Raw genomic sequence first — 20,036 nt, forward strand, 5'->3', positions numbered from 1 at the left:
GAGACTGAGGGGCAGTGCCGTGCTGGGTGGAGATTAGGGAGGTGCCCCGGCCCAGGTCTGCACGGCTCAGTAAGGTCCATGGTCATCTGGCCCAGAAGGAGGCTGGGGCCCTGTCCTTTCCAGGCGGTGGTCCCAGTGTCTTTACTACGTTCGGCAGCGTCTCCTTTAGCTACTCCTGCATTCAGTCCTACCCACCTGCCCACCAGCTCCCAGGTCTTCTTTGTCCACCCACCCACCCACCATCCTAGCCCCTCACTCGCCAACCCCCAGCTGAGTCCACACCACTCTCATCACAACCACAAAGACCTGCCTTTATTGGGAGGCCAGCCCAGGGCCCTATACTTGCGCTTGAGTTGCTATGAGCCGGGACCGTCCAGGGAGGAGGGGTGTGAGGTCACAGAGCTCCAGGCCTGTGCAGGGGCCTGGCTTCTCCTGTCCCCCATGTCCCAGTAGTGCTCTTCGCTGGCTGTGTGCAGCCCCCAGTCCAGGGTTGGGTCCCTCACTTCGGGGCATTGAAGGGCAAGGCCCGCTGGTTCATGGGGTTGTCAGGAGAGCGCATCCATTGCTTCTTGAGCAGCTGCTTCAGCTGTGACAGCCGCATGTTGGGGTTCTCTAGCTTGAGTCTTGGGAGATTTACTGCCTCGAAGGCCGTGAAGGCTGCTCGCATGCGCCGCTCGGGATGTCGGTCAGCCGCCTCCTCAGCCACGCTGTGGGGACACTGGTGTCAGGGGACCCAGGGCGCAGGCAGGGTCCAGGGAGCCCCCACCTTACCTAAGCTCCTCACCTGAGCACGGCGATGGCATCCTCCACGGTGCGCGCCTCCACGCTGCCCTCCTCCAGCACGCGACGGTTCACGTTCTCCTCCAGTGGCACCTCCAGGTGGCTCCCGGCCTTCTCAGCTGGAGGCCAGAGTGAGAGTAGCAGAGATTGAGGGATACACAGAGATGCAAAGACAGGCATTAACACAGAGAAAGAGACATGCAGAGACAGGGACAGAGAAAGGACCAGATCCACAGAGATAAGACAGGCACAGAGACAGTGATACACAGAGATTCACAGAGTGTTGAAGGCAGAGACGCACACAGAAACGGAGGAGACGAAGAGAAGGCAGGGGTGGTGGAGAAGAGGCCCAGGGAGAACGACGGGAGGAAAATGAGCTGAGTGAGATCACCCCCCACAGGTCCTGCTCTCTCTCTCCCAAAGAGCCTTCACACAGGAAGTGCCAACATGTGCCTCCGCTCTCTGCCTTTTGGCTTCCTATTAACCTTCCCATGACCCCGAGGGGAACAAGCTGAGGGTCTGTGCTGTGAGCGAGGCTGCAGGAGACACGCCCCTTGCTTCCACCAGGGAGGCCTGTTGGCTTTGGACTGGGTCAGGGTGCTGTAGTTCAACCTTTTAGTGATCAAAGGGCAGCCCCAGTGGACACACTGGCCCTGTGGGCACACTGGCCCCAGGCCTACCTGGCTCTGGAGCCTCCCGGTGCTGGAGGTCTCGGCGCAGGGTCTCCTCGATCTGGGCACGGGTGACCTTGCTGGGTGCAGCCACCCGAGAGGTCTTGCCACCCTTGAGCTTTGAGTCCTCCTCCTCCAGCAGCCGCTGCGTCTCCTTTTTGCGCTCCAGCTGCTCCAGGCGCCGCTTCTCCTTCTCCTCCTGAGGCGGGGAGATGGGCTGTCATGATGGGCTGGCCTTTATCCCCCCTTCCCCAAATCTGAGCTCAAGAACAAGTACAACAACTAGAAGGAAACATCTCAGAGAGGGGACACTAGGCTGAGACATGAAGGAGAGGGAAGAGCTGGCTGAGATATTGGGCAGTGGGAATGGCAGGTGCAAAGGCCCTGGGGTGGGAACCAGCTGTCACAGCAAAGGAACTGGGGAGGCTGTTATGGCTGGAGTTGCATTTACAGATCATCCTTGGGGAGAAAGGAGGGGCAAGCTTGAGGTTGCCCTTGACCAGCAGATCCTAGAGAGGGGCCCCCAAACCCATAAGGCCCCCATGATATGCTCTTGCTTCTCCAGACACACATAAACCATACCCACCAAGTTTTCTCCAACTCATGTGACATGTGTGTCATGGGGTTTTCTTGGATATGACATCTCAAAAACAGATTGCTAGGCCTTTTTTCCCAGGTGCCTCTTGGCGGGTTTGAACCACCAACCTTTTGGCCAGTAGTGAGGTAGTTAACTCTCTGTGTTACTCAGGGACTCAAAGATTTGAGCCAGGAAAATCCCATGGTTCTTGTTCTACTCGTCACTATGCACTGGATTTAACAGGACAGAAACACCTGTGTAGCTGGTCTGTTTGTATCCTGGGCAGGAGGCCCTCCTACCACTGGGTTAAGCACACAGCAGGGCAGCGAGCTCTGGGAAGTGGGACGCGCATGGTCCCAGGGCAGCTGTACTCCTCGTCCCACCTGCGGGATCGGGGCGACCAAGTGGCTGAATGAATGAACTAATTCACGCCAGGAGGCTCCGCTCACTCTGGAAAGACACGTGCCACACGGTCACAGCATTTGTCTCCAGAGAGCCGTGCCTGACCAGGGCCTTTTATTCCTAACCCTTCCACATGACTTCATCTTCCACACGCATTTACACTCTGACACTCAGCAAAATTAAAACCGAAAACAGGAGAGACACTCCCAGTTTCTGAAAGAAGGCAATTAACCACTGGCAGCATCTAGGGATGGTTAAAGGATGAGTGTACGTGACGGAATATTCCTGAACTATCCCGAAGGAGCCTTATGCATAATTGAGCCGGAAACCTGGGAGCTGGCAGCCAGGTGCTTATCACTGAGCTGCTTAATGGGAACTGAACGAAGATGAAATGTCGACGGAGGGCTGACCGCCAGTGACCGTGGGATGACTCCCAGGCTGGCCAGGAGAAATCGAGCTGTGGGGCTGCATTTTGCCAAGGGCGTAGCTTCAAGGTGCAGCACTGATGAGAAGGGGCTTCGGGTCCTGTGTGGGCGAGTGGATTCCTGGGTGGACAGTCTCCGTGTATGTTCTGGAACAAGCACAGGATTCTTTTCTCCCCTCTCATTAAGATAAACATATTAATATGACTCTAATATAATTTTCCCCCGTGGTTCTCATGTAAGGAAAACACAAGGGACTGAGTATGCTTCAGAGAGGCGGGGGACTGCAGTCCTTGTGTGCCCATCCTGCTGGGAGGCAGGAAGGGGAGCCACAAAAAACTGCGTGATGGAAAAGAACCAGTGACAGCCCAATGCAGAACCCTGCACATCTGAGCAAGAGGTGCTGGCCACAATGTGGGATGTCTTGAGTCCATTTACCAGACATTCAAGAACGGTGCTGAGTCAAGGGGTTCAAAGTCAGGAGATGGGTCACAGGGTTCCAAGAGTTGGGGGCCGATCAGACAAAAGCCAAGACTGTTAACGGTTCTTCCTGGCTCTGACCAGTTGAGAAGACAAGACACAAGCTAACTGGTCTACGCCCAGGATGTATAGAAGTAGCTATAGCAAAGTTAGTTAACTGTCTGTGGGTCAATCCAAACAAACATGGAGGCAGGCCTGGCTCTGGCTGCTGCCCTTCTGGACAAATCACACAGCCCCCTGGCATGGGCTCCCACTTCCTGATCTGTGTCAGAGTTCCTCATCCAGAGGATGAGATGACCCTGACACACAAGACACAGGCCATGAGAAGCCCTTGCCCTGAGCCACTTTCCTGGGACCAAAGGTCTCCCCTATCTCTCTGACCTTTGGCAGACTTTGCTTTACCTTTTGAGTTTTCTTCTGTCCTGAAGTGTTAAAAAGTATCCCTCTTGGTGCAGTGGTTATACATTCAACTGCTAACTGTAGCTGGAAATTCAAGCCCACCCAGAGACTTTGCAGAAGAAAGGCTTCTATACTAAACATCTTTTTTTTAATTTATTTTATTTTATTATTTTTGTGTGAGTGTACCGTCAAATCAGATCTGACTGATACAGGAGGAGATAGTCCCTCCTTTCCCAGCAGAGCATCTGGTGGATTTGAACCGTGCGCCTCTGGGATTGTAGCTGCAGCTCCTTGCCACTAGGCCACCAGAGCTCCCCTATACTAAACATCTTGATTAACGATTCTACAGGAGAGTTCTGATCAAAAGGGGAGATAGTTTGAAAGGAATTTCAAATTCTCATGGAATCTAGGCTTGCTGGAGTCACTAAGGTGAATGAACTCCTGTAACTACTACCCAGAGATAATCTATACATCTTAAAATGGAACTTTTCCCCTGAAAATCAAACAGCATAGTTGAACTAGTGGAGTGTTTGCTTTGTGTATTGTGCTCTGCTCCTTTAAGAACCACCTATAGGGGTCAGATAACAGTACCTTGAAAAAGTAGAGGTGATGCGTTCATGTTAACAGAATAACAATTTGGAAAAAGGGGGAATGAGAATGATTGGGTCCCTTGAATATAATCAAGGCCAGTGAACTGTACAGGTAGGAATTATTAGAGAACTGGTGAATGTTTTGTTGTGTCTATTTTCAATAACAAAATAGGAAATATTTAAACAGCTAATAGCCAAGACATCATTAGAGAAGGATGTGATGCTTGGATGGGGTTGGCGAAGGAGAGGAAAACCCTTGACTAGGTGGACTGACGTGGTGACTGTCGCAGTGGGCTCTAATGTGTCAGGAAATGTGAGGATGGCACAAGATAGGACAGGGTTCAGATCTGTTAGTCATAGGGTCACTAAGGATGACAGAAAAAGAACTGATGCTTTTGAGTTGTGGTACTGGAGAAGAATCTTGAACATACCATGGACTGCCAAGAAAACAAATAGTTCTGTCTTGAAGAGGGTGAGGCCAAGTTTCTCCTTGGAAGCTAAGATTTTGAAGCTCCATCTCACATACTTTGGGAACGTGGCCAAGAGAGACCAGTCCTTGGAGAAGGACATCATGCTTGGAAGGGTGGAGGGACAGCACACGAGAAGAAAACCCCAGATGAGATGGATTGATACAGTGACTGAGGCAATGGGGGGTGGTGTGTTGGAGTCAGTGAGACTGGCTCAGGTCAGGGCAGGCTTCAGAGCTGCTGTACATAATAGGGTCGCTATGAGTCGCAGGTGACTCGACCACATATAACAACAACAACAGCCAAAACATAACTAGAGAGGGACATGATGTTGGGAAGCGTGGAGGGTCTATGAAGAAGAGGAAGACCCTTGACCAGGTGGACTGACACAGTGACTGCTACAATGGGTTCTAGTGTGTCAGGAAGTATGAGGATGGCACAGGATAGGACAGGGTTCATATCTGTTGTTGATAGGGTCACAATGGGTTGTACTCGACCTCATGGCACCTAACAACAAAATCAGCCAAGAAAACCTTACGGAGCAGTTCTCCTCGAGGACATGGTGTCACTGGGTCATTGACAGCATCTAACCACCTACAAAACCAAAATGCCAAAACCACTGCAGCTGAGTTTATTCCAACTTACAGAGACAGCACAGCACTGCCCACGGGGTTTCCGAGGCTGTATGTAAATCAGTATAGAAGCAGAGGGTCACAACTTTCTCTCCTGGGGAGGCCCGCAGGTTCACACCACTGACCTTCTGGTTAGCAGCTGACTGCACAGCCTGGGCTTCTTAACAACAGTGTCATAGTCCCTGCATGGCGTAAATGGTATGTACCTGGCTGTTTCCCTACAGATTCCAGCCAAGAAAGACATCTGAGGTTCAGCTCTACTCTGAGACACCTGGGTTCAAACAATTTTGATTTAAAAAAAAAACCAAACATGGTCAAATTTTTACAAAGAACAAGTTTAGGATCTCTAAGAACCTGATGCGAGGGATATGTGGATAGAAGTGGGGAGAGGACAAAGGATAGTCTACTGCAGACAGTGAGATGACAGTCTGGTTCTGCAGCTTTTATCAGATTCCCAGTGGAAAACATCTGCTGTTTCCTTGGCTCTGCCCAGGGATATCCAGCGAGTCCAAGGGAATCCAGAGCTGCGGTCAGGGCTAAAAACAGATCGATGATGCCATTGACTGGCAAGCCCCAAATCACTCCCCAGATAACAATGAAGCACCTACTACCTCCTTCCATGTGACTGATAGCCTCTGAAAACCCTCTGGAGGGTCAGCTAGCAGTTCGCTCCAACTAGACAGCAATGAACAGGAACAACATGGATAAACTAGGGAGCTCTGGTGGCCTGGTGGGTGGCGCCATCCTGAAGGTGGGTAGCTTGAATCGACCAGCCTCTCTATGGGAGAACGATGGGTAATCTCCTCTTGCGATTTACAGCCTTTGAAAACTAGCTGGAGGACCAGCTGTGAGTTGGTTCCAACTTGGTGCAGTGAGAGTGATGTATAATCTGGGGAGCTCTGATGGCCTAGCCCACAGGGAACTACACTGCTAACCCTTTCTTGGTCCCTTCCTCCCGCTTGTCGTGTACCACTGAATCAGATCTGACTGGCACAGGAGGAGATTGCTCCTCCTTCTCCAGTAGAGAATTTGGTGGATTTGAACAGCGCACCTTCAGGATTAAAGTGCAGCTTCTTGCCACGAGGCCACCAGAGCTCCCTCCTAGGTCCCTTTTTGGCAGCCTGAATCCACCAGCGGCTCCTCAGGAGAAAGATGGGATCTCCTCTTGTGATATTTACAGTCTGGGAGTCCAGTGGAGGATGAGCTAGGAAGCAGTTCGGACTCAACAGCAGTAAGTTTGCATTCTGTATATGTAAGGTGCTGACCTTCTGGAGGTGAAAGATGTGACAGTCTGCTTCTGTTAAGATTTACTGACTTGGAAACCTGAGGGACAATTTTACTCTGTCCTGCTGGGACACCATGAGCTGACGTCAACGGCAGGGCAGTGGGTTTTAATACAAGAGTTGGTAATGCTCCAGCACTCCGCTGCTGACGGGAAGGCCTGGCTGTTCAAATCCATCTGCTGACTCTGCTTCTACAAAGATTTACAACCACGAAACCCCTGTGGAGAGTTCTACTCTGTCCTGTAGGGTCCTTGAGTCAGGAGTGATTCAGTGGCGGTGGGTTTGGATTTTAAAGTTTATGTGTCTGGCAAGGAGCCCTGGAGGTTCAGTGGTTAAAGTGCCCGACTGTGAGCCAAAAGGTCAGTGGTTCAAAGGCCCCAGCTGCTCTGTGAGAGAGATGTAGCAGTCTGCCTCTGTAAAGACTTACATTTGTAGAAAAGTCTATGAGGCAGCTCTCCTGTCCTGAAAGGTTACTGTGAATGCAAAGTGACTCAACTGCAGAGGGCTGGGTTTGATCTTTGCTGTGCCTGGCAGGAGTCTCTGAGTGGAAGCAACAGTGAATGGGCTGCTACCCGAAAGGTTGGCAGTTCATGTCTGCCCAGGGGCATTCAAATAGAGCCTGGCAATTTTCTATCAAGGGAATCAATTAAGCCCACTGCCATCAGTCAAGTAGACTCCAACTCACAGTGGCCCGTGTTGGCGAGCGCAACTGTTCCTCAGAGTTCTCCTGACAGAAGCAGAGTGCCAGGCCTTTCTTTCTTGACAATGCTGGGTGGGTTCAAACCACCAACCACTTTCTCTACCTGGAGATCAAGAAACCCCTATGGAGTTTAGTTCTACTGTGTATGTAACACATGGCGTTAACGTCATGGCATCAGGCAAGGGTTTGGTTTTGATTTACCATGCCAGATTGGAGTCCTGGGTGGAGGGCAAGGGTTGACCTGCTCAGCTGGTCACCAAAGTCTGGCAGTTCAAGTTTCCCCTGAGGCATCTCAGAAGAAAGGAACCACAAGCCAGTCCCTGAAAATCACAGAGCATGGTTCTATTCTGACCCTCATGAGTTCATCCTGAGATGGGATCAAGTCCAGAGCAGCGGGGTGCTGAGCACAGTTCTCTGGGGGCAAACAGACAGGCCTGCCCTCTTAGAGTCAGCGTGTGTCTGTGAACAACCAGAGAAGCCTTGGGTCAGGGCCAGAGGATCGGTGAAGGGGGAATCTATGGCCGCGTGAGGAAGTTCTGTGGCCTAGTGAGTAAGGAGTTGCACTGCCAACCCAGAGGCCGGCAGTTCAAATCCACCAGCTGCTCTACAGGAGAAAGATGGGCAAGCTCCTCCTGTGTGATTTACAGACCCTGAAAACTTGTTGGATGCTCAAATATGAGTCAGGTCTGACTTGAAGGCAGTGAGCTGACAGCCCTTAGCCACACTGACCTTCGGTCTGGGACATTCTCTGCTGTAGTGCGGCTGACCTATGCACTTTAGGGTGTTGAACAGTGTCTCTGGTCCCATCTGATGCCCTGCTGTGATAATCACAAATGTCTCCAGACACAGCCCAAGATTCTCTGAAGGAAGAACCACCCAGTCATCTTCTAGCCTGACCTGGTGTTGACAGAAAGGAGCCCACAAAAGGGTGGTGGCTCTGCTGCAACCAGTGACCCCAAACAGGCTACCTTCACCCCAGGCGCTTTGCACACACTGCCTCGGCTGCCCAGAACTCCCTCTGGGACTCACCCCATATCTGATGCCCCTTCAGCTCTGCCAGCTGGGCACCTGCAGGCGTTCGGGACTCCAGAGCTACCCACCTTACGCTGCTCCTTCCTCATGACGTGTTTGTCCTCGTCCTTCCAGTACGCATCCTCCAGTTCTTTCTGCTTCCTGGCATCGGCTGCTGCCTTGGCTTCCGCCTTCCGTGCCCGGGCTGCTGCCGCCTTGGTGTTCTCGCCCTGGAACTTCTTGGGCATCCCTCGGCAAGCTACGGGCAGGAGGGGGCGTGGTGAGCAGGGGCTGGGACACGTGCTCACGGTACCCTCAGCCTGGGCACTGCTGTCTAGGATTAAGATCCTCCTGGGACCCGGAAGGACAGAAAGTGAGAACTTCAGTCTTGGTGTTCCCTCTCCCTTTCTCAATCTCTTCTCCCTGTCTCTTAACATTCCATCTCTTCCTCACCCTTAATCCCCCCAATATTTCTCCATATAGCTCAGTGACTCTTGTTGCTTTTCACATTGTTAAGGTTCTCTATTTCCATTCTGTTTGTTTTGTTTCCATTAATCTAGCTTCCCTCTCTTTCTCTTCCCTACCTCTTCATCTGCTTAGAGGCAAACGTTGACCAGCTGACCTCAAATGGATGCTAGTTTAAATATTTATGGGCAATAAGCGCTTACACTGCAGACTACACCAGTGTTCATCCACCAGGCTCAGGAGAAAGGTGGGTAGCCTCCTCCCGTGTGACTGACAGCCCCAGAAAACCAATGGATGGTCACCATGCATCACTTCTGACTTGATAGCTAGGAGCTGAAGGTTTTTTATAATTGCTTATTTTACAAGCCAATATTTTATTTAATTGAAGGGCGTCCAGAGATGGTTTCAGAAAAAAGTTTAAAGAGGCAATAATTTGGAGTCTCTAACAATGCAGTAAAGGTGACTTTTAGGAGCCTATTTACCTGGGGCCATCTGGTATATCCCTGATTAGAAGAGGCAGCAGTGGGTAGTTGGGTACCTTCTCTTTCTCTTTTCACTGATTTATCAAGGTATTTTCTGTTATAGGAAAGTCACTCCTTCCAAATGTAATTCAGTGACTTTGTGTCACTTTAGCAACTGGTGGACACTGCCCCATCCATCACTTCCAGAACATTCTCATCCTCCCCTCGGTCATGCATCACCCTTCCTCTCCCAGCCCCTGGCAACTCTGTCCTATCTCTGTGGCTCTGCCTATTCTGGACTGTTCCTGTACGTGGACTCAGGCACTGAGTGGTCCAGTGTGGCCAGTTCTCTCCCTGGGCCTTGTTTTCAAGGTTCCCCACCCTGCAAGGTGTCTCAGAGTCTCACTCTTTGTATGGCTGCGTCACAGTCAGTGTGGGGATAGACTACAGTGTTCATTACTTCACCTGCTAGTGGCCATCTGGGTTGTTCCCACCGTACGGTGGTTGTGAAAAGACAGAAATTCATGTCCACGTCTGTGTGGGGCCTGGACTAAATTCTCACTCTCCCATTTTGGGACCTATGAGATTTCTGTCTCCAGACCTACAGCTGAGGCCGTGTCGCCATGAGTGGCTTCTAAGGGCCAGCCTGGGCTCACCACACTAGGAAAGGCAACAGTCTATGGAAACCTGTCATGTTTGGGCTTAAGCCAGGTCTCTGCTGAGCTCTGGGGAGACGAGACAGACATAACCCCCATCTTGCTGCTGGCCCGCCAAGCGCTCTAACCAAAATGATCAAGTCTCCCCTGACACTGTACAGGTAACTGCCTTACTACCACTGCAAAGTGGGGACACTGAGGCTAGCAAGGGGAGTCTGGGGACTCACTTCTGAGGTGATAGGGGGTGCTCATTCAGCTGAGAAATTAAGGGCATTCCCTCTGGAACGGCTCAGCGACCTGGGACAAGTGCCATCAGTTTCCTGAACTTCAGTTTTCTTCCATGTGGGGAGATACTCCTCCCTCTGGGTTCTCCTCCTCTGCCCCTGCAGCCCAGTCACTTACTGAACTTGAAGACAGAGCCCCCCCCCCCCCAATACTGAGAATGAAGGGGAAGCTATGCTCGCCTAGAACCACCAGATGGCCTCCAGCGAGTCCCATCAGAAACTCTGATATGTTTGAGGCAGGTGCCTATGCAGGTGTAGTGCTTCTTATGTCTCAGTTCATTCTCATGATCAAGTCTGAGAAGGTGGGAGTGGAGGGGCCACATGTGCAAAGGCCTCATGTTGTTGTTAGATGCCCTTGAGTTGAGTATGATCTACGGCGTTTCTAAGAACAGACCTGATTTCTACCCTATCCAGTGCCACCCATATCATCTCTGACACACTTGAGACCCCTGCTGCAATCACCATGTAAAGCCACCTCATTGGGGGTTTTCCTCTCTTTTGCTGACCCTCCACCCTTCCAAGCATAATATCCTTCTCTAAGGAACACCCTCTCCTAGCAACAAATCCAAAGTATGAGAGGTGAAGCTTCAACATTCCTGCCTACAAGAAGCACTCTGGTTGCACCTTTTCTAAGACTTATGTGTTTGCCTGCTACTGAGACAGGGGTGTGTGAGAGAGCAGAGGTGGAGGGGGAAGGGGACAACAGCTGACAGCACAGGGTTTAGTGGGCTAGGGAAGAGAACAGTAATCTATTCTCAGGGTAACAGGAAGCTAAGAGATAGCTTTAAACAAGCCTTAGACACATTCTGATTTAAGTGGTTTCAAGGTGCCTCCACTAAGTATTTGGTTAATCTACAGGGTGGCAGTTCGAACCCACCCAGAGATGCCTCAGAAGCCAGGATTGGCAATCTGCTTTTAAATCTGTCCTGAAACCCCCCTGGGGCAGTTCTACTCAGTAAGAACTGACTCAGTAGGAAATAGCTTGGTGTTTGGCTTACGATCCCATAAGCTGGTCCAAATAGTTAACATGAGTCTCCCCAGAGGTGTCTCAGAATTAAACCCCACAATCTTCTTCCGAAAAATCAGCCCCTGAAGACCCTATGATGCTCATTTCAACCCCAACACACATAGGGTCTCTCTGAGTCAGTGCTGATTTGACAGCAACTGGTAAAGCAACACCCTAGACTCTGGCAGGCACTGAGATTGGGCTAGGGCAAATATTGGAAAAATTAGTATAACGAGGGGGTGGAAAGTTCTGGGATCAGACAGGACTGGCTGCACAGACATAACTGAAATTTGAACCGATGCGCTGTGCCAGCCTCACACTAAACCACTATATTCCTCAGTAGCTTTGAAACTTTTACCCCATTTCAGAGGTAAGGAATCTGAAGCTCAGAGAGGGTCACCAACATGTCCCAGGTCAGATAGTGGTTAATGCAAGGGCTGGAATTTGAACTCAAACCCAGACTGCCAGGCTCCAATTCCATGTTTTATAAGGCAGCTGGCACCTCCGAGAACATCAAATCAGACAGAGGCTGAGATCACTGGGGACCTTACTCCATGTGGAGGGGTGATTATGCGCCCTCCCCGCCACCTGCCACTGAGACTGCAGGGGAAGTTTAATAGGCAAAGAGGGGAGAAACAGGGAAGGTTAGTGTGGACCTGGCAGACTGGCTCTGTGGTCATGGCTAAGGTACTTCCTGAGGTCTGTTTCTTCATTTGAGATATGGGCACAATTCAAATCCCTTCCCTTGTTAGGGAGTAGGAGCTGTTTTAGGGATCAGGATATATTAGCTCAATTCTGAACTGGTCCTACCTGTTCCCTGGCTCCCTCAAGCAAAGTGCCCAGGATGCACCCAACAGAAAACACTGGCTTCTCCTCCCTCTATCTCCCCTTCTCAACTCTCAAGCAGCCACGTTAGCCTCCTTCAAACTCACCAAGCAGGATCTCCCGAGAACTTCTGCAACTTCTGTGCCCTCTGTCTGGATGCGGATACTTTTTGCTCCCTTTTTATTGAGCTATGAATCCAAAAGCACATAGTATGAATCTACCAGCTGCTCTGTGGGAGAAGAATGGGCGGCCTCCCCCATGTGACTGACTGCCTGTCTCTGAAAACCCACTGGACCGTGGGCTATAAGCTGGCTTTGATTTAATGGCATGCAAGAAGTCCTTGGATGGTACAAATGGTGCTTGGCTACTAACCTGCTCAGGGGTGTCTGGGAAGAAAGACTGCTGATCTGCTTCAGAAAAATCACAGCTTTGAAAACCCTACACAGTTATTCTACTTTGCCAGACAAGGGGCTGCCGCCATGAGGTAGAAACCAAATCAAGGGCAACTGGTTTACTTCTAAAATCTTGTAAATGCCTATTTAAACTTCAGGACTTGGCTCAGGGGCCCTCATCCCCGGGGACTCTTCGGAGACCTCTTTAACTCTCTCCCTGACCATAGACTTCTCTTTGACAAAGCTGTGAGGTCTTTGACGACAGGGACAGGCCTGCTTTATCACAGCTGTGGTCTTGAGCCCTGCAGAACAGGAGCTCAAGACACATTTTTAACTAAGGAATGAAGTGTTTGTGAATAGAGTTCCCTCAATATGCAATACCTCACACACTGTTATGTCCAAACATAGCTCCTCCCTGCCCTTCCCATCCTCCTCCTGCTCCAGATTTCTATGTTCTCCTTTGATACATGCTTTCCCACCCTCGCCTCCTTGAAAACCTTACGGACCTAGTAGGCACTGCCCTACTAGCCAAGTTCTCTTATCTCCATCTGCCCAGGCTGACAGGCCTTCTACTCTTCACGCCCGAATACCCTCATTCTTTCTTATCTGTATGCCAAACATTCACATTCTCTCTCACACATACACACTGTATTCAACAAACTTGTACTGCGCACCTACGTTGGCCACAGAGGAAAGAAATAACTAGGACAGATTTCAGGCTAGCTGAGACTGCAGGGCAGGTAGGACGACAGGGGAAGGAGAAATTACTAAGGCGTGAATGGAGAAGGGTGGGGTGCTGACCTAAGGACTCAAAGGGTTTTCTGGAGGAGCCTTAGGAGAAGAGGCAAGCTGAGAAAAAGTGAATCTGCATTCCAGCGCGATGCATAGCTTGGAGGAAACAGGAGCTAGAAGACCCAGTTAGGGAGATCAGACAAGTGTCCCCGGGGGTGGTGATGGATGGATTTGCGGAAATCAAGGAGTGGTCCAACCGATATTTAGGGGCTGAATCGCCCAGATGGCCGACTGGGCGTGACGGTGAAGGGGGGGGGGGAAGAATGAAACTCAACGCCGTCTCTCCGAAGAAATCCTCAATGCTACCCTTTCTGGGCTGCCCCGCCCCTCCCATCACTGCACGCATTGCAAGAAGCTGGGGGTTGTCCCAGCCTAGCTCGACACCCCCCGCCCCGCCACCTTCCACCAGTGAACAAAGATGCTCACTCAGGGGCAGGGGCGGTACGCCGAGGCCTCGAACACCTCGCTGTTGCTCTGGGTCTCAGTCACTCGTTCCAAAAAATGGGCACAGCTTCCTTGGGAGGCGTCAGGACTGGGCGCCGGAAGCACCCCCATCTCCGAGCACCCCGCCACCACTCACCCAGGGAAGGGGGTTCGTGGGTCTGGCCGCTGTCACGGGCCCGCCCCCCGCCCCCCATGCCCCGGCTCCGCCTGCGCCGCGGCCGCTCCTACCTCCTTCTCTCAGCGCCGGCAGGTCGCGTCTCCGTAACGTCACCGCGGGACTAGCGCGCCGGCTGCCCAGTTTTGTACTGCGCGCGATGATGACGTTAACACGCTGTCGCCATATTGGTAAAGGAAGTTCCTCCTACTCCCGTCTAAACTAGGGTTGTTATCTCTTTACCTTTATCTGTTTTTAATCTTTCAATAAGTATATATTTTGGTAAACTCTCAGATCCAACATCCGATTAAGATTAGCTTATAGGGATCTTGAAGGATCAGAAGAGCCAAGTGGAATCTACAGACTATGTAATGGCTTTACGAAGATGGCCATTGCCTGAATGAAATATGGTGGCCACGACTTCACACGTGGTCCGGCGGCCTCAGCCTGAAGTCGCCTGGCCGCCAGGGCGCGGCAGAGGCGCGTGGTCCGCGCTGGAAGGCACAGCCAGCATCGCTTGGGGAAGCATCTATTCTTCCACTAGGAATGTTAGCACAATAGCTTTTCGCGTTGTGTTTAAAATCAGTTTGCCGGTTCAATTTTATGGGGGGGCGGTTTGAGGGAAATTGAATTTGTTCTTGAAAACAATGTATTCGAATTCTGTAAATAAAACTAGTAGAAAAAGGGGGGATCACAGCAAAGAAAACCCTTAATAAAAGTAGAATAAATAAAAATTTAAAATAAAATCGGTTTCCCAGTCTCATGGTGTGATGGGGAGAAGTGGAGGGAAAGAGTAGGGAAAATTAATATCCTCTGCTCTGTCCAAATGGGAAAACATGCTCAGAGTGGCCAGTAATTGAATGTACCAGCAAAATGTGCCACTATGGCTCAATACCTTGTATTTACTACTCCTGCTGGTCCTTTCACCTGAATGACTTTCCTAAACCATTACATTTGAGTGACAGCTTCCTCTTAGCACCTACACTTTTATGTCTTCTGTAATTACTGAGGCCTACGTTTCACTTCTTTAAAAATGAGAGTACTACAGCCTTCAAAAGATCAGGTGGCTTTTTGTTGTTGTGTACCACTGAGTTGGAACCCAGTCAGAACTGACCCTCCGATGGGTTTTCAGAGGCAGTGGCTTGCGGAAGTTTACCCATCTTTCTCTTTGAGGAATGACTGGTGGATTCGAACCTTGTACCTTTATAGTGCAACTCCATTCCAATCTAGTGACTTAATGGTAAGGAATTGCATTGCCAATCCAAAAGTACCCAGTTCGAATCCACAAACTGCTCTGTGGGAGAAAGATGAGAATCTCCTCCCATGTGATTCACTGCCTCTGAAAGCCCACTGGAGGGTTAGCTATGACTTGGTTCCAACTCAAGGGTACATAATAATAGCCTTCAAGAGTACTGACTATTATTGTGCAGAAAACACAAACTAAACTTGCCTGCTGAAAATGAGGAAACCGTGAAGTGTTTGTTGCAGAAGATCAAGGACTAAAGCCTTCAATATAGATTACATCTCAACATCAAGAAAACAAAAATCCTCATCACTGTGCTGCATTGGGAAAATCTGTTGTCAGGGAACTTTCCAAGGTGCTGTGGAGAAATGATGTCAGCTTATAGACTAAGGTGAACCTGGTTCAAGCCATGATCTTTTCAGTCACTTATTCTGCATCTCAAAATTGGACAGTGAATAAAGATGGCAGAAGAAGAATCAATGTCTTTGAGTTCTGGTGTTGGGCAAGAGTACTGAATAGCCCGTGGATTAGCAAAAGAACAAACAAGTCTGTCTTGGAGATAGTGCAACTAGGGTGCTTTTTGGAGGCAAGGATGGTGGAACTTTGTCTCACATAGTTTGGTTATGTTTTTAGGAGGGGCCGGTTCTTAGAGAAGGACATATGTAATAGGTTCCAGTATGTCAGAAATGGTGAGGACAAAACACGATAAGGCAGGGTTCAGATCCAACAGCACCTAGTAAAAACAGCAGCGGAAAAGATATGAAGAAGAATGTGATGTCCAGATTGGAGGAAGACTCATTAGCAACCTGTGATATGCAAATGATGCAATCTTGCTTCCAGAAAACAAAGAAAACTTAAAAGAATTTAATAATGAACCTAAAAGACCTTTCTGGACGGAGTGCACCTCAAAATAAAAATTTTCACAAATGAGCTAATAAATATCATTAAATAAGAGAAAAGAATCCACAATCAAAGCCCATGGAAGTAACAGAAAAATCAAAAGATGTATTGCAATGGGCCAATATGGTGCCATGAGACTCTTTAAAGTTGTAAAGAGAAAAAGTTACTTTAAACAGTAAAGTACCAGTATTGGACTCTACATTGCCCTGCACATAGGCTTTGACAACTTTGAGCAGCTGCTGTTGGGGACACACTGGATGGACCAGCACTTCCAAGGTGCACCCCGGGAGAAGAACACCTCTGTTCTGCTGGCTCTCCTGGGGATCTTGTACATCAGCTGCTTTGACTGTGAGACTATACTGCCCTGTGACCACTTTGCTGCCTACTTCCAGCAGGGTGACATGAATCCAATGAGAAATGGATTACCAAATCCGGCGTCCATGTGGATCACCAGATGGCCCCCATCTTGTGGGGAGAGCCAGGGACCAACGGCCAAGCACACCTTCTACCAGCTTATCCACCAAGGCACCAGGACGACACCATGTGACTTCCTTATCCCAGCTCAGACCCAGCACCCTATTAAGAAGGTGTTACATCACAAGATCCTTCTGGCCAACTTCTTAGCCCACACTAAGGCCCTGAAGAAGGAGCAGACAGCAGAAGAGACCAGAAGGAGCTCCAGGCCACAGGAAAGAGTCCGGAGGAAATGGAAAAGTTGTAGCCATACAATATGTTTTAAGGAAATCACCCAGCCAATTCCATTGTGTCTACCAAGCTTACGCTGTTCATTCTTGGAGTCTTGGTTGCCATGTATGAGCATACGATTTTCATTCAGAGAGTCATCTGGGATGCCAATGTCTTCAACCAGTGGGGAGTGGAGCTGGGCAAGAAGCTGGCTAATAAAACTGAACTGGAACTTACGGGCACTAACCCAGTGACTTCTCATGGTTTTTCCACCAATGGGCTGATCAACTTCATCAAGCAACAACAGAAAGCATGAGACCGGAAGCCAATAAACTCATCCTCGGCATCAGCTGCCATTGAGACTGGTCTTTCTGACCTTACTGCCACAGTCTGACTGCATGGTCCTGCTCCATGTGCCCAGAGCACCTTTGGGTTGTAGGCTGGGACCAAAAGTCCCTCAGGGGAAGTTTCTGGACTCTCCACACCCTTTCTCTCAGTGCCCACCTGCCCCTCTATGTTCCCGTTTCCTAGAATGTTTCAGGGCAGTTGGGTTTTGTGTGTGTGTATGTGTGTTCTAATAAAACATTATTGACACAAAAAATCTGAATTTTGTATCATTTTCACAGGTTATGAAATATTATTTTTTAAAAAGTTCAACAATTTTATAAAAATGGACCATGAATTAGAGGTGAGTATATGCACTTACTGCAGAGGGTCAAGGACTGCAGCCTTCAATATGGACTGAGGCTCAATGTCAAGAAGACAAAAATTCTCACCACTAGACCAATCGGTAGCATCAGGATGGATGGTAAAGAGATTGAGATTGTTCACAGCTTCAGTTTGCTCAGCTCCACAGTCAACACTCTTGGCACCAGTAGCCAGGAAATAAAAAAACATATTGCGATGGGAAAGTCTGCGGTTAGGGACCTCTCTAAAGTACTCAAGAGCAACGGTGTCTCTCTGGAGACTAAGGTGCACCTGATACAGGCCATGGTTTTTGCAATCACTTGTTATGCATCAGAGAGTTGGACAATGACTAGGGAGGATAGAAGGAGAATTGACGCCTTTGAGCTGTGGTGCTGGAGAAGAGTACTGAATGTCCATGGACTGCCAAGAAAACAAATAGATTCATCCTAGAGAGGGTTAAACCAGGCTGCTCCTTGGAGGAAAGGATTCTGGGGCTTTGCCTGACATACTTTGGACATGTTGTAAGGAGAGACAGGTCTTTGGAGAGGGACATCATGCTGGGCAGAGTGGAGGGACAGCACAGGAGGGGAAGACCCTCTCTGAGGTGGATTGATTCAGTGACTGGGGTAATCGGGATGGGTGTGCAGAGGCAATGAGATTGGCACAGGATAGGGCAGGGTTTAGGGCTGTTGTACATAGGGTCGCTATGAGTCGCAAACGACTCAACGGCACATAACAACAACAACAACATGTAGATGGTTTGTCATTTTTTTGCACAACGCTTAAGCAGGCAGAAGGGACAGGCTTTATCAAGAAGGCTCACAGCCACACACAGCTCTGATCTAGGCTGGGCCAGGCACTCCCTAAATCTCACAGACAAGAGCATGGAGAAAGTTCCATTAGGGTTTAAAGCTGTATGAAGAATGTGCTTTTCTGGGACAGGCAGGCAAAGGCTGATTTGTTTTATGGCATTGATTATAATCCCTGCATTGTAATAGCACTCTTCCCACTTCCTTTCTCTGAGTCTTGTTTTCTTTGATCCATTTATTCTGCCCCTTTCTTTTTTTTAAATTATTTTATTATTTTTTGTGTGTGTACCCTCAAATAGTATCTGACTGGTACAGGAGGAGATTGTCCCTCCTTTTCCAGCAGGGAATCTGGTGGATTTGAACCACACACCTCGGGGATCACAGTGCACTTTCTTGCCACTAGGCCACCAGAACTCCCTATTCTACTCCTTTCTATCTTCTGAGCTTGATCCCTTGAACAAATGCTGCCCTTTGGTCACATATGTGTGGTTGTTCCAAGGACAGTGTTCCTTGCTGGTGTTATTGGTCACCGTACAGGCCTGTAATCTGACTGAATCAGTCAGATTTCTCAGAGAAGATTCCCAGGAGGCTGGGGTTCAGGTCAATCAGGACTGCTGAAAGATTGTTCTCAAAATCATCTGGTTGAGCACGAAAGTAAACAGTTTTTCAGACCTGTGTTCACGCTGTTTATGTCCCAGGTAGAAAAAGAAAAGTACCACAAAGAAGGGGGAAAAGAAAAGCCTAAGGTGTACCTGATCCAAGCCGTGATATTTTCAGTTGTTTCTTATGCATATAAAAGTTGGGCAAGAAATAAGGAAGACTAAAGAAGAACTGATGCCTTTGAATTGTGAGGTTGACTAATAATATTGAATATATTGCTTGGCCTGCCAAAAGAACAAGCAAATCTGTCTTGGAAGAAGTTCAGACAGAGTGCTCTTTAAAATGAACCATGGTGGGACTTCTCCTTGTGTATTTAGAACATATTCTCAGGAGGGTCTAGTCACTGGAGAAGGACGTCATGCTTGGAAAAGTAGAGAGTCAGTTACAAAGAGGGAAACCCTCAAAGAGATGGGTTGACTTAGTGACTGGAACAGTGAGCCTTAGTAAAGCAAAGAGTCTACACTGAGCCTGGCTATGGGGAAGGAAGAGTATGTTAGCTCTGGACTGCTAACCAGAAGGTCTGCGGTCCTTCCTGATCTCAATGCCGACTATAAAGTTATGGTAATCAGCTTGGTACTAGTACAGGGACAGATATATAGACCAAGGGGATCAAATTGAGAACCCAGAAATAAATCCATTCCCTTAAGAACAGCTGATTTTTGAAAAAGAGATTAAATCCATTAAGTGGGGAAAAGATAGCCCTTTTAACAAATGGTGTTGGCAAACCTAGATGTCTATTTTAGAAAACACAAAATCCATCCTTCACACCATGTTAAAAAAATCTAACTCAAGATGGATCAAAGACATCAGTATAAAACTTAAAACTATAAATATCAACGAAGAAAAAAATTAGAGCAAGTTTAGGAGCCCTCACCTATGCATAAATAGATGATCAAATATAACCAAAAAGACACACCAAGGAGATGAAAAACTAGATAATTAGGAGCTCCTAAAGAGTAATAGTCCAAGAAATAGTCATTCAAAGAGAACGTAGGAATACTGCTGTTGTTGTTGTTGTCATGTGCCGTCGAGTTGCTTGCAACTCATAGCAACCCAATGTACAACAGCCCTAAACTCTGCTCTGTCCTGTGTCAATCGCACTGTCTCCAATACACCCATCCCGATTACCCCAGTCACTGAATCAATCCACCTCATAGAGG

The 20,036-nt window shown here is 49.0% G+C and overlaps 1 protein-coding gene and 1 pseudogene across 1 annotated transcript; one reads left to right on the forward strand and one right to left on the reverse strand.

Moving 5' to 3' along the window:
* Positions 1-476: 476 nt before the first annotated feature.
* On the reverse strand, positions 477-13,994 carry CCDC124 (coiled-coil domain containing 124). The gene is made up of 5 exons (XM_006898256.1): positions 13,968-13,994; positions 8,504-8,673; positions 1,461-1,650; positions 785-899; positions 477-707 (listed from the first exon to the last, which is right to left on the reverse strand). The coding sequence occupies exons 2-5, from the start codon at positions 8,660-8,662 to the stop codon at positions 500-502; spliced, it is 672 nt and encodes a 223-aa protein (XP_006898318.1). The 5' UTR covers positions 8,663-8,673; positions 13,968-13,994; the 3' UTR covers positions 477-499.
* On the forward strand, positions 13,714-17,036 carry LOC102856811 (annotated as a pseudogene).
* Positions 17,037-20,036: the final 3,000 nt, after the last annotated feature.

The sequence above is a fragment of the Elephantulus edwardii genome, unplaced genomic scaffold (genome assembly GCF_000299155.1).
Source record: "Elephantulus edwardii isolate Elephantulus edwardi_28Jun2011 unplaced genomic scaffold, EleEdw1.0 scaffold00226, whole genome shotgun sequence".
NCBI lineage: Eukaryota > Metazoa > Chordata > Mammalia > Macroscelidea > Macroscelididae > Elephantulus > Elephantulus edwardii.